Source organism: Haemaphysalis longicornis, unplaced genomic scaffold (assembly GCF_048455015.1).
Source record: "Haemaphysalis longicornis isolate Haplotype H1 unplaced genomic scaffold, Haemaphysalis longicornis Haplotype H1 scaffold_8, whole genome shotgun sequence".
In the NCBI taxonomy this organism is placed as follows: domain Eukaryota; kingdom Metazoa; phylum Arthropoda; class Arachnida; order Ixodida; family Ixodidae; genus Haemaphysalis; species Haemaphysalis longicornis.
The window spans coordinates 162,298,978-162,313,607 of NW_027526445.1; the positions used below are offsets into that span (position 1 = coordinate 162,298,978).

Here is a 14,630-nt window from a genome sequence, read left to right on the forward strand (position 1 = left end):
TAAAACTGTCATAACACAAGGTGAATTTAAGATTAGCACGAGGGCTGGGTGTTGCCCCCTGGCAACTCTTCGTTTAGCAAGATTATAGTTGTGTTACAAGTAATTCCACATATAGAATTAACAAAGGCATTCACAGGGAATGATTTACTTCAGGTTAAGATACACACAGACACACATCACGCATGTTGTCTACACCTGCAAACTAATTTAAAGAAAGAAAAAAGTCTCTGGAAGTGTTTTCCATCCACATAACAAGTAGACATTTTTTTGAGGATAGCACTACCCCAGTAAAATGTTTTTCGATTTTTGGCCCAACACGCTTAACCCTTATTAAGCATTGCTAACACTCTGAACTGGTTAGCTCTCACAAGGAAGTTTTAAACTGGTGGCGCATAGCTACCAAACTGGCCTCACTAAAGCATACTAACATGTCCTAACAGTCGCAAGTTACACAGCTTTACTACACTGAGCAGGGCAGCAACGAAAAAGTTACCTCAACAGATCGCTCTTGAAGGCAGAAGACGAGAGATGGGACACCCAACAGATTAAAAATGCTTTACGCTACTACGTCAGCTTATATTTTCGGGCTAAATATTTTCTTATATTTTCGTGCATGCAAATCACAGTTCATCTGGGTATGTAAAAACACTTTCTTTAGAAACATCACCTATATGCCCTCCTACCAAACGGTACTCGGATCTGTCGGAAACAAATCAAAACTGTACTTAAAAATATTAAAAAAGTGCAATCACATCACATGCAGTAAAAAATTAAGACTGAAATTTCGGCGCATGAAATGCCGTTCGCTCGTCGGCGGTGAAACTTGCACCGGTCGACCCGTACGCGCTTGAATTCTAAATCACAAAGCAGTGGGCACATTTTTTACCTCTTTTTTATCCTGGGAATTCCTCAGTGATGCCCTTTACGCGGAAGTTTAATTTTTGAACGTGCGAAGGCAAAACCTAATGGTAAGCAAAGTTCAGCTGGCGCCGGCGCGCCAGTGGGGGGAGGGGGTGCTTTGCGGGGAAGCAAAAATATGTTAAGAGAACAATGACACTCACTTGCAGAAGCCGCTGTCATTGCACGTCTTGAAGTTTGATCGGTCCACTAGTGAGACGTGTCCCAGCACGACTAGGAACACGGCGAGCCTTAGCATGGTTCTCCGCCTGGGTAGGAGGAAAAGCAACAGCGTAGCGTGAAACCACAAAGGGTGAAGGCGAGGCGGTGGGTCGCTAGGAGAAAAAGCTAACAATCTCAGGGTGGCGGGGCAAAAAGAAGTGAATGGACGAGCGAGCCGGGTACCCGTTCAAGCCGTCGCTTCCTGGCACGTCATAAATGCGTATAATCACTGCTCCGGGACCTCGGAGCAGAGGGAGCTTTGGTCAGGTGGGGAGGTTATGATAACGTGTATATCCCCTCGCCGGCGACGATCGGTAGTTCACAAATGACGCGAGGGGGCTAGGGTGTTACTGACTAATGGAAACGCGCTTGTAAAAAGCGATATTTTCGCTGCAAGGACCTGAGAGCAAAAGAAGTTAGAGCAAGGCGGATATTTACGCGATATTTTGCGGTTGCGAAGGAAGCCAACATCACCTACCGGTCGCACGTGGCCATTTTGATTCGACTGCCGCGACGCCCTGCGGACGTGAAGCGCGACTAACGGCAGTGAAAATGTTCTCAATGAAACGATTCATCAAAATGACCACACTGAAAACAATTCTAAAGGCGTATATTACAACTTACATCCATGCGCACTGTTGGTGTCCCGCAAGAAACTAGCTGAAAGAAACTGCGAAAATCATGGCTCAACTAGTTTCGTTTTTGAGGGAACTTCGCACATGCATAGCAAAACTACTTTTTCTCTGGTTGATTTCTTTTCCGCGACAAGCTCGCATTATTTTTACTAAAAATTCCGACATGACACTACGTTAGCCAACCCAGTTAAACCCACTGCAAAGCCTTCGCAAATGCTTTTTTCAAGTGCATTCTGCGTGCGCCCAAGAGATGATCGCGTTCAAAATGAAATTCACAGCTGGGAATTTTGCCATCAACCAGCTAGTGACAGATACCATTCTCTCTTGGCTGTTGAACCCAGCCGAAAAAAACAGTTGGAGGCCCAAATGGGCCTGCCGAGAACACAATTGCTCTAATTGGAACCATTTGCATTTGTAATTGGTTCCAATTAAACCAATTGTGTTTTTGGCCAGCCCAAATGTACCGCCAATTGTTTTTTCCGGCTAGGAGTAGCTCCCTATACCCCCTCCCCCCCCCCCCACACACACACACAAACACAAATATATACTCCAAATTGACAAGTCACAAGCAAGATATGACATATGTAGTCTTTATTGAGATCCTGTCCGGAGGCAGTGTATTATTGCACGCCGTGCAAAACGCAACACAAGGTAGAAAAACGCCCTTTCTAGACACACTCTGGAGACTCTTTCTCTGCGAAAGATGAGTTAAACATGTCCACAAGCATATGGCTGGGAATCTCCGAGCCACGGACCTTGATGGTGTAGCAGGCATTCTCCACTTTACGGACGCTCTGGAAAAGGGTCCACACCTTTCGGTTCACTTCCCGACCGGCAGTGTTCCCAAGGCCAATGAAGCCAGTGTACACGTCACGAAGGAAACTGCACAGCACGAACGGTTCCTCGAGATTGCCCTGCCCAACGGCGTTTATGCACTTGCGCATCAATTCCCCAGTGAGGTCGGCAATGCCCAGTATGTAATCCATGGGAGTAATCTCCAGGGCAATTGTGGCCGGCGGCGTCTCTGGGGTGGGTTCGCTGGCAGCGACGATGTCACTCTCAGCCTCCTGTTCATGGCGAAAAAAAAAAAAAATATTTATTAAAGCAAGCAACTTTTGCCACACGCAACTTCAACTTGGTTGCTAAAGTAAACTTGCTGCATATGCACACAACAAAGGAATTGACTGTGGCGTTCCTAAAAGATTATGATAATGATGATGCATAGACTACATGAAAGGCCCAAACTTTTCAGCAAGTTTACGGACTAGTAAATGAACAGAATTTACGGTTTTCTTGGCAGACACCAAATCCCCACGATTAACGTTCACCCCGCGAAATGACAACCAGATCTGTTTCAAGTTTTACCTCTGCACTAACCACACACTGCGCCATCCTGTCAATACGTTCCGTGAAAGCATAAGAAATGGAGTGGCGGTCAATTCCAGACACCCCAATGCAACATCTCATCTGATGCAACAGGGCTCTGACGACTTCTGGTGGGGGCTTAGGCAAACGCACGAAACATGCGCTGCGAGTGGAAGATCGAAGTCAAATGTCCCAGCATGAAACAGAAGGGTTGGGGAGGTGACATGATTCCACCCACCTCTGCCTGCTCGTCGAAGATTAAAGCCTTGTTAATCTCCTCCAGGGTAATCAGGCGGCCATCTTTGATGTAGTGAAAGAAGGTCACTGCTTCCACGTACTCTTGAAGCCCTGCGAGTAGGCAAAAATAGGGAAACCACTTCACGAACGATCCATTTAAGGCGTTCCCCTCCGAAAGAACAGCACTGACAATTTCCCGCCACAAGCATGCTCCGTTTTAGATCCTGTGCTGTGCTTGCCGGCTTAGACGGAAGCCTCAGTATCACCAATGCGTTTCCTCGACTCAGCTGAGAGGAGGAGGACACTGCAATGCCTTCACATGCAAAAATCACTTTCAAGGATCTCCTCTAAAGGAAGCTCAAGAAGAGGAGGAATTCCAAATACAAGAGTTAGCCTTTCTTTTTTTATTGCAATGTGGCCCTGAACAAACCGGGTAAATTATAATGTGATGACTTAATGGGTTGAGAGGTGAAAGGCAGCAGTCAAAATCCCGTTCACTTGGTCCCAAATTAGCTTACTCTGGTTTCTGTGTTAATCTTAATGTGGTTTCCTATTGCCCTAACCTTCATACGCTGCACTACCCTTCAGCGGTTCCCTAAGCCTGGCCTAATAAAATGGGAAAAGCAAGGCTGTGATACGCTCTTTTTTCTTTTAGCAGGAACTTCAGGCAGAATATTACTTCATTAATTCTTTATTTCTATCCGCTGAAGAGTTTCCTGACCAATTAAAAAGAAAAATATTGGGGCCTCTAATAAAAATTCATGAGTCATAATTTATTCCCAGAATTTATCGTGAAAAAGTTATGACCAACCACCAATATTAAACCAAGCAGTGCTTACGAAACCATACTAGCCTTAAGGGGTACTGATGCAAGTTGTAAACGTGACTTAATTATCTTATAAGATTAATGTCCAGAATGCGTAGGTAATATTCTGAGCTTTTTTTTTTTTTTTGGTGGGGGGGGGGGGTTCTTTTTCTCCAGCCAACTAACCTCAGCCAGTTCATTCATCAACCCTTCCTACTGTTCTCCTGTCCTCCTGCCACTGTCTATGACAACACCACACTGGCAAAAACCCTTTAGCTATATTTAGTGTACTGCTAGCCTGTGTAATCTGCCAAACCTTTTGCAAAACAAAGACAAAAATTATTGCTTTTAATCATAAAACAGGTAAAATTACCAATTTCAAAGATTTAATGTTAACACTAATTACAAAATCAGCATGACGCTGTGGCAGTAATTGGTGCGGTGGCCGCAAATGGTGCACATTGTTCCCTCTTTTGCTGGGAATCAGAAATAAACTATGGCTCTACACTTTTCATAAACGGTTAAATAACGGATTGCATCAGTTAAGCTACGCAATGCCTTCCCAGATATGACTTCATCAAATCCCTGGCATTACTGCAAGGCTGTACGTTCGCATGCTGTCGCCCAGATTGGAGTTCTTCAGAAATTCCTCCCAATTTTCCTCCCTCTTCAAAACATTATTAACCTCAGCCCACAAGACATGTTTTTGACGCTTGGCAATATTCAGTAAAAATTCCCTCCTTCCTTCTTTCCACATCGACCGCTCACTAAACATAACATCCGACCAGTTTCACATTCCACTACATACTTTGACAAGCATTTGGACACGAAGTGGGAAAGAAGCACTCCTTGAGCAAATTCGCCACCGCCCTTGAACTGGAGGAAGAAATTTCACGAAGAATTTAGCTTCAGAGCAATAATCCAGCTGCCTTTCCCGGCAATCCACAAATAACCTCTAAACGACCCAGCCAAACAAGTTCCAAATGGTAAGGACGATTTGGTGCGATTCCTCGACAGTGTATCACACATTTTCGTGAACGATAAACTTCCAGGGGATCAGGACTTCCCAAACGTCTGAGTCGTTCTTCCAAAAATACCAAACGGAATCGGTGAACTCCGAAAGGAATGGTACAGACGTGACCCCCCAGAATGACAAGTGCTCGAATGCTACCGCATCAAGCACAACTCTTGCGCGTACCGGGAGAGAACGCCCTGAGGTAGAGGTAGTAGCTCTGGCCCTTCAGCTCGGTGGCGATCTCCCTGAGGCATGAGGCATTCAGCTCGGTCAGCTTGCTGTCAGCCTCAGCCAGCACCTTGTCCTTCTGCTCTTGGCTGGAAGGGACGAAAGAGAGGTCAGGCTGCGTTACAGGCGTATGGGTTACATTTACGGGTTATACAAGTTACGTATGATACACGTAACAGATATTACGGGCTTCAGGTTGTACGGCCAGTTTTTAAGGCTTTTAAAGAGTGGCGAATAGAAGAAGGATACCAATTACAATCCACTTTTACGTCCACATTTTGTACATCCACCAGTCCTTCTGAAGAGAGTGCGTTTTGAGAAGCACTACTGGAATACTTGTAGACAAACTTTATGCGCACATGTACCTTTGGGTCCTGTGTTCCAACTGCTCAGAGTATAACAATGCTCCTGTTTCTGAATTCAATCCGAGAGAATTAGATCAAAAGAGGGGATGAAACACCACAGTTTATCTCAAGAGCTAGCATACCGCCGTCCTCCGTAATCATGATCCAGATAGAGCAAGACGAAATGCCGCTGTTTACACCAAGGACTGAAATAATTCTGCTGCACGCTCCACTCCCTACCTTAGTGGGGACCGGGCTACATTGCCGCCATTTCTTTGCAGCACCAAAGAAGCTACGGGTGTTGTTTTTGTTTGTTTGTTTGTCTTTTGCACAGACCCTTATGGTTTGGTGGAAGAGCATGGGTAAGAAAAATTTTCCTTTCTGAACAAACAACGTGCGATGCTCAACTCCTTCATGACCATGCCATAGGCCATTCATTGTTCACGGATTAACGATGATTTTAAAACCTCCCGCAAAAACTAAAAACGGCGCTATTCGGACAACTGACTCCATTTGGCGCATTCATTGGAAACCCCTTTTTTCAGTTCCGTTGCCGCTTGTTTACATTTCGTGTAGTTAGACGGCGTCGCGAGTGAAATTTGAGCCCAAGGTAGCGGCGAGTTGGGCGAAAACAGCATCCTGTTTCACCGCGCTCTGCAAAAGTGGACAGCGGTTTCAGGGACTTCGGCCACTGCTGCTGCTGATTTTTTTTACCCCAACAGCAGTGATGACTCCAGCAACGATGAGGATTCTTCAGATTTCAGTTCTGATGAAGACTCTCCCATTCAACAGCCTCAAACTTCGACCGGTGCAGCCAGGAAAGGTTCCGTTTTTGATTTCATGCTGTATTTATAAACAAAATGTGCCTATTAACTACTTTTATGTGTAGGGTCTGGACAACGTGTGGCCGGGATATTTTGCCAAATGCACCGCACTGTATCGCGTTATCACCTTCAAGATAGCCTGGCGCTCATGTAAAATTAGCACGGCGGAGTGACGCACACTGCTTCTCAAGCGCACTAATTCTTTTTTCTTGTTTTTTACCACTGCAGTGATAAGGATTTTGTGTGAGAACACAAACAAGCATGCTTGGATGCATATTTTGGAGAGTCGAATGATTCTCGAGTGGCTTCGCGGAGTGGCACAGCCGTCAGAGTTGTTAGGTTGGTGGGCCCGCAAAAATCCAGAACTTGATGTACAGCGTTGATGTATATATTAAATTATAGCTTAGGAACATAGAAACATTTTTCATATCTTAGAGTCCCTAAAATAATTTTAGACTCAGTAAAATTGCCTATTTGTGTTTTGTATATACTTTTTGGGGGCAATTTCTTTTGTTTCGTTGACCAATAAACTGTCCATAATTACCAATTTCCCAAAACTGCTGCTATGTCTTTGAAAGAAAACTCTATAAGCTACAATTTCATGCACGGCAATCCTAAATGTGTCCAGTAGCTCAAGAGAAAAAAAACGTTTTCTGGAAGCACCCAAAATCGTCCATTTTTCCACGGTCACGAAAGAGTTAAGATATATGTGAGCACTGCATTGAGGAACACACAGGAGGAACAAATAGTATTCTCTGCACTTTTCGTTAATGTTCCAATAGTGTAGACTAAGAACAAACTTGCCGAGTCTGCTCCCAGCTTTACTGTTACATGTAAACACAAGGAACAAACATTGTGCTTCACAGATATCTTTGGCCTGCTTGAAACGAAGAGAATGGCCACTAGGGAGGGAGCAAGAAACGTGGACTTAAAGTGGAGATTGAAATCTGCGAGTTGGCGGCTGACCTCATGATGCGATGCAGCAGGAAGATGATGCGCTTGCTCTCGATGGTCAGATCCCTGCTGAGCTTGACCAGACGCTCGTAGCGGTCGTAGCGGTCGTCCAGCTCCACCTGAAAGGCCCTGAACATCTTGACGACCGGCAGGGACTCGTCCACGTCCGAACGCTCCCTGTCGTCGGCCCTTCGCTGCTTGTTCCTCGGGGTCCAGTGACCACCTCCCCGGTCACGGCCTGCGGAAATACCGGTACGCACAGTGAGAACCAGTCTATCATGGAGTACAAACAAGACGAGGAGAAGCGGTGCTTCCCAGAGCAGCCGGATAATGTCACAAGTGCTTGGCCCAGGTTAAGGGGGGGACATGGCTCTTACAATAAATTGTTTTAATTGTCAAGTAAACTCTGCGAAACTTGTCAGACTTGCTGCTTTTTTTTTCCACTGATTTAAAATACGCCATTATTTTTTATTAAGTCAATCAGTTCCCAAGATAATTAGAGATAATTAGCCATTTTTGGAGGAACAATGGACAAAACAGTGTTAGCCATAAAACTGTAATCTTTATGTTCTCCAATACTATAAACCCTGGAGAGTGCAATAAGAAGATTGGTTTTTTGGTGCATCGCTTGCAACTAATTTTACAGCTCAATAAGCTTTGGTGCTTGAAATAGGCATTCGAAATGGTTCCTTGCCACTGGTGGCACCAAAGTTTAATGAGCTGTATAATTATTTCCAAGCGGTGTATCAAAAAACAAATTCTCTTATTGCACAATGTAAAGATTACAGTTTTACGACCAACACTGTTCTGTCTATTGTTACTCCAAAAGTGACTAATTATCTCTAATTATCTTGGTAACTAATTGACCAACTAAAAAAATAATGGCATATTTGAAATCAGTGGGGAAAAAGCAGCAAGACTGACAAGTTTCACAGAGTTTACTTAAAAATTAAAAGAAATTGTTTTAACCTAGTAACATCTGTCGTGGGAGAAGAATGTGCAAGGCCATTGAAGGAATCGTGGCCGCTATCATTGTGTCGATCAGGTGCGGCTGCCCTCTCCTTCGCCACTGCAGCCACAAAGCTTTACAGACTGTGTTGGTTTTCATTGTGACATTACCTCGCAGCTCATCTGTGCTTGCTGCCCGTTTCATCCCCTACAAATATTCTGGCTCCGTGCCGCCCAACGAGTATCCAGGATACGCACTACGAAAAGCAACCTGCAGGTTGAGAAGAGTGAGTGAGTAAAACTAGTGTCACTAAATTCAGCGACTGTAAGTAAGACAGTTATTGGAGCAGAGTAAAAATTTAAAAATCTACTGTCCCTTCCTAAAAAAGTTGAGGGAAGCACTAAAGCATTCTGACATCAAAACTGCATAAAAAGTCCGTCAAAGCCTTCATTGAAAGTGCGTCCAATCGATCATCAAACCATCAAAGACCCAAATCGCAAACGAAAAACGAACCCATGCGACGATTTTTCGCGCACCAAGTAAACGCGTCTACAAACGATCTAAATGTATACCAAAACGCGGTTTATGAGACAACGGTATACTATTGTACTCCTTCTTCACGATCGATGCGTGTATTGTCTTATCTAGAACCGTCCCTTTTTTCGCAATTTCCCAGTTACCCGTTTTGAAACGATGGAACTCCAGTTTCGTGCACGCACTATGTGTCCAGGTATCGTATCAGAGCTCCATTATATTTCTGACAGAATGCCATTGATCCCGCCAAAAAAGCTTTCGCTTTAAAAATTAAAAGAACGGTGGGTGGCCTTTTTAGTCCAAAAATTCGTTAGCTGTCACTGCTGCTTTGAGCTGGGTTGAAGACAGGTTGTGTGCGGTGTACTTGAGCTGGGTTGTGTCCCATCATGTTGGCTTGGTTGGTTTATGTTATGATAGGTTAGGTCACGGAGAAAGAAGTATTTCAGGAGGGGAATCCGCTGGGCTGGGACAGCGCGGGCGGGCGGCGCGTTAATGTCACTGTCTGGCGAGGGGGAAATGCAGCTTGCGGAGCAGCCCAACAGATGGTGCGTCAAGCACGTTGCATAGTTTACATGTTCTTCTACGGGCGCGACTCACAAAAATCATATTATCATCGAAAATATTGTGAAAATTGCCAGATTTCTTCCTGTAAAATAAATAAATACAAGTGCTGGACATTTTAGTAGCAGTTATTAATAAATACTGCCCCAGTTACAAGCCGTACCGCTCTTGAAAAGAAGCACTGGAAGGAATCCCGGAGCAGACGACGTCTGCCGATGTTGCCTTCCCGCCACGAGTGGTTCACTCCCGCCGCTCTCTCCTCTCGCGGGCGGCTTCTCAGATTTGCGCACACTTTTCATGTTTCACAGGCAGGGCGGCGAAGTTAGGGCAGTCTAAATATGAACTAATGGCATTGAAGATAATAAACGGCATTAAGACTAAACACTGGCGACGAGGATGACCAGTTTTAAGAACTGGCGCATCAACCTACGGCAACACAGCACGGCTCCATCGAAGAGTTTTCGAGTAAGGGTTGGGCTTCGTGGTCGGAGTGACTTCAGTTCTACTTCGAAGCCAACGGCATCTCGGAGGACACTCGGAAACGTGCCGTTTTGCTGACGCTTTGCGGACCGACTAGGTACAAGACGGTAATAGCATTGGTGGCATCCCAAATACCGAGTGAAGTTCCTTTTGAGGAGATCATCTCTCGCCTGCGAGACCACTTCGACCCCAGGCCTTCCGAGCTCTACAGTCGCCGTCGTTCCCAAAAACGCGACCAGTTACCAGGCGAGTCGATCACGGCTTACGTCACCACCCTTAAAGGGGCAATGCAGACAAAACACAAGTTTGGTTCATTCAAAAAATCCCTCGTTAGAATGATGCTGACACCACTTTTAACACACACGTCGCTCAAATAAGCTATATAATTTTGAAAGAAGGGAATTGCCATGCGATGCACTCGAACCTATGATGTCATATGCCCAGCTGTGCAATTGGATGAGGCTGGCAAAAGCAAATGCAAATTAGGCAGGGCTTAAAAGCTTACTGAATGAGCTATTTGCGATAAAATGTAATGAATACTCATTTTACATCAGTAAGAATGGTGTGGTAAAAAGGGAAGTTAAGAAAATGCACGTAAGCATAGAAGTACCGATGCGCACTGCTGTTGGTACTGGGTGCACTATGCTTGTTTTAGCTGAACAGCAGTCCACCATTTTGGAGTTTTGTTACGCGACACTGGCCGATTGGGGTCAGCGACGTTATCTTATAGTGACCCGGTTTATCGCGGATATCCCCATGTTTCACGAAACTATTACTTTCTACCGTTGCAAATACGGTCAAAAACAAAGCAACGGCAGACCACGGTGCGCGGCTGACTATGGTCGTGCCATCTGGGAGGACTGACGGTAAGCAAGGCTGCAGAACATAATGACGCACTGGAAGTTCGTTTGAATATCCGCCCTTGTGACTTCATGGCAGACGTCCTGAAAACACACGGTATGGTTGGAGAATCAAAATTTTAACCTAAATTGATTAATTTCTCAGTGAATACGGCATCGTTTGCTGCCGGACAAGCGCTGTGGGCACTCTAAAACACGAAATCTTTCGAATAAAGCAAACTTGTATTTTGTCTGCATGGCCCCTTAAACACTTTAGCAGCGCAGTGCAACTTCGGCACACCATTGCTGGCAGATGCATCGCAAGGAGGCGGATCAAGGCCGCAGGCCTTGATGTCATGTTACGTGACAGATTCGTCTGCGGTTTGCAAGATGCCTATCTGCAACAACGTCTCTTCACCAAAAAAGATTCGTCGTTCAAACAGGCATTGGACACATCTCTGCGTTTCGAAAAAGCCAAGTTGCAACAGCAAAGCATCAAAGGCAGCATCGTGGAGGTGAACCAAGCCGGTGCAAAGGTGCCTGGGAGGAATTCAGTGCACCTGACATTGGGCAAGCCCTGCTACCCCTGTGACGAGCAGCACAGCCCTGATATCTGCCCACACCAATCATCACATTGCCGTAAGTCATACTGAGTAAGTGACTTACTCGGTCACTTACTCAGTATGACTTACACTTACTTACACTTACACTTATGACTCGATCACTTACAGTATGACTTACTCGGTAAGTCATACTGAGAAGGCGTGCATGAAGAAAAAGGCCAGAGACCACAGGGCTAGACCTCACAGTGGTAGGCTACACGCCGTCCTTCCACCCGTTCCGTGCAATACCGAGCAATGGCACCAAGACCAATGCTACGACCTCAACCATGTCTTGGCTGCGCCTTTGACACCAAAGCATCTGGTTGAACTTGACGTTCACGGTGTGAACCTAGTTTTCGAAGTGGATTGTGGAGCACACGCTCCACATCTCAGCAAAGACACATTCCGCCATGCTTGGCCGAAGAAGTCACCTTCTTTTCTGGATACGCCTGTGGCTCTGCACACGTGGTCGGGGGAAGGCCTCCAAGCGCTGGGAACTGCAATCGTCGAGGTGCAGTACAGGGGCTCGACCCACAGGTTCGACCCTTGGTGATAATGAAGACGCCTGAGTGCAACCTCTAAGTCACAACTGGTTTGAGCCGCTAGGCATCACATTTATGGTCAATAGTCCCGGAGAGGCGAAGCCAGAGTTTCTTTGCCTACTTGGGAACACCCATCGCACTCTTGCCAGACGCTACATGTGGAATTTGATGGACCACTCAAAGGGCAAATGTTCTTGGCCATTGTTGATGCATACACCAAATGGTTGGAAGTGCGGTGCGTCCCAAACGCTACTGCGGCAAAGGTCATCCTGGAGCTTTGTCGACTGTTCGCAACTTTTAGAATTCCGGAGAAGCTTTTCACCCACAACGGTACTGTATTTGTTGCAACCGAAATGACAGCCTTTTGTCAGAGGAACGGAATCCAGAACATGCTCCATACCATCCGGCAACTAACAGCCAAGCAGAGCGCATGGTGTATGGACTCAAGCTGGCTCTGGCGAGAGAGAAAGGTATGCACATCAACCTGCGCTTGGCAAGATTCCTTTTTAAACAGCACTCCAGTGTTAGCTCCTCAACAGGGAAAAAAAGCCTAGTGTTTGGTCGGGAATTCCGGACAAATCTACAGTTGCCAGTGCCAACTAAGCCCATCCGCCATCCAGAACAATACGACACTTTGTAAAAGGAATGGCAGCCACAACAGCAAGTTTTCATAAGGAACTTCGGAAATGGGCCTCAACGGATTCCTGGCTAGCTACTCGAGAGGAAAGGACACCGCTCGTGGTTGGTCCAGATGTCTGCTGGACAGGTTCACAGACATCTGAACCATTTACGCGTAATGCGGACCGAGTACCCAAATCAGTCGTCGTCTTTACCGATACCGTTAGCCCTGGGCACATCGGGTCCTGAGATAACTCGTGCTGGAGAAAAGCCAGTGCCAAATGCAGTTGCCGACGGGGAAGAAGGAACTACGAATGAGAGACATGATGATGATAGACAGCACACCCGCTGGGAGCTCTTCCGAAGAAAAGCTAGCTTCCACTATGGTTTTCGATGAGGAACATGTGCTGCAGCATCTTCTCAGCCAGCACTGCAACGGCGCACAAATCCATTGCGGAATCGACGTCGTCCTGCAAGATATAAAGACCCGAACTAGCAGGGGGGAGGAGTGCTACATACCCCTATGTCCCGGGCTCAACGTTCAGGCGCTCACGTCCCTGGCGCGAGAGCGGGCAGCTTGTTTCGACGCCATGTTTTAACCGCAGCCAGCGGCTGGACCCTGACTCGCTTCCAAAATAAAAGCCATTGAACCTTGACAACCACACAGTTCCAAAGAAAACAGTTATGTTTTGGTTCGATGCTGCATCTTCAAAATCGAGCGTACAGGAGACAACTCATGATACTTGAAAAGGTGAGTGAACGAGCCTAAGCTTTCCGTCAATTAACTTTCTGTTTTTCATACAACTCGGCGTCGTGTTTAACGCGACCGACTGCTGCCTGCAAGACGACTCAAAAGTTCAAGCCGGCGCCAGTTTTCTTTCAAGACTTTTCTTCGGGCAATAGGGCATCAGCCACTAGATGAAATTTTCCTTCAAAGGGCAACATCAGAATTTCTTCAAGTAGGATGTGGTGGCTTTGAAAGACGGGGAACGCGCAGATACATGGAGCAAATCAATCACTCGTACAGCCTTGGTGCAAAATCACGCGAAACGCGAAAAGACAAGCTGTGGAACGAACTGATGGAGAAACCACAAGTATTGAAATGTAAGGAGAAAACAAATGAGTGTGAGCACAAAAAAAAACAAGTTGCTAACGGCGAACCAAAACGGCCGCGAGCGAAAGCTTCTCAGGTTCGAAGCGTCCAAAAATTATGCAAACAATACATTCACCTCTTGAGCTGTGGCCCTTGTCATGTGTCTTGCTTTGTTCCCTCATGTCCTCACTTTTCGTAAGTTTTTACGCGACACTTTTGCAAGCGTTTTCAATTTTTATCAAAGGCAGCCGGACTCTGTTGGGAAGTTCAGAAAGGCCTCCTCTCCCAATCCTCTCCTACATCTCACAAACTGGTCCTGGCAAAATATTCTTCTTTGAACAGAAGCGTTATTTTGCAGGTGATAGCCCAGCTGCTTTTTAAAAAAAGTTATTGAAGCGAGTGCTAAAACATATTATAAAAGCGGTTTTTCGCATAGATTTTTATACTACTCTATGGTTTTTCGCACTTGATCTCACCCCCACTGCTCCGCGCGCATGCGCCCCTTTGCTGTAGCAACGGAGGTGCGTCGTCTGCTTCCAGGGTCGCCGCAGCGCCAAATTCAAACGGGAAGGCGCAGTGGTGTCGCACGCCGTACGTGGAAACGCGCCGTCGGCAGCGAGAAGCGTCGCCATAAATAAATGCAAACGTAAAGCGCGAGCCATTCCCCTCATTTATCTCAGCCTAGCGACGAACGGCTGAGCTGGCAATTCGTGTTAAACTTCAATAACCGCTGGCTGTGGCTAGGCTAATCGACGCTAGCTTTTTAGGGCTGGGCATCGATTAAAATTAATCCGAATAATCTACAGGCATTAACCAATTAATTGATCGGTTGATCGGTTGGTGCCAAAAAATTTCCAGTTGTCTCCTTTTTTTTTTTTTCTTTTGC

At 46.0% G+C, this 14,630-nt stretch overlaps 2 protein-coding genes across 11 annotated transcripts in view; both read right to left on the reverse strand.

Moving 5' to 3' along the window:
• The window catches only part of LOC144149829 (neutral alpha-glucosidase AB-like), a 57,618-nt gene extending 55,925 nt beyond the window's left edge, over positions 1–1,693 (reverse strand). For 3 of the 9 annotated variants that reach the window (XM_077681499.1, XM_077681496.1, XM_077681495.1), the window contains exons 1-2: positions 1,598–1,693; positions 1,062–1,166 (exon numbers count right to left, since the gene is read on the reverse strand). In XM_077681499.1, the coding sequence (XP_077537625.1) occupies positions 1,062–1,166; positions 1,598–1,614 (122 nt within the window). In that variant the 5' untranslated portion in view covers positions 1,615–1,693. Of the gene's footprint in view, positions 1–1,061; positions 1,167–1,250; positions 1,503–1,557 lie in introns of those variants that run through there. The other 6 variants (XM_077681497.1, XM_077681498.1, XM_077681503.1 and 3 more) reach the window with 5 other exon arrangements.
• Positions 1,694–2,328: 635 nt separating this feature from the next.
• On the reverse strand, positions 2,329–14,038 carry LOC144148775 (translin-associated protein X-like). 2 transcript variants are annotated; one of them, XM_077680288.1, is made up of 6 exons: positions 13,881–14,023; positions 8,646–8,745; positions 7,539–7,764; positions 5,360–5,493; positions 3,358–3,467; positions 2,329–2,821 (listed from the first exon to the last, which is right to left on the reverse strand). In XM_077680288.1, exons 2-6 carry the CDS (start codon positions 8,677–8,679, stop codon positions 2,423–2,425), a joined length of 903 nt encoding a protein of 300 aa, XP_077536414.1. In that variant the 5' UTR covers positions 8,680–8,745; positions 13,881–14,023; the 3' UTR covers positions 2,329–2,422. The 2 variants fall into 2 exon arrangements, with proteins under 2 accessions (XP_077536414.1, XP_077536413.1); XM_077680287.1 differs by lacking the exon at positions 8,646–8,745 and having other exon boundaries at positions 13,881–14,038.
• Between the last annotated feature and the right edge of the window lie 592 nt (positions 14,039–14,630).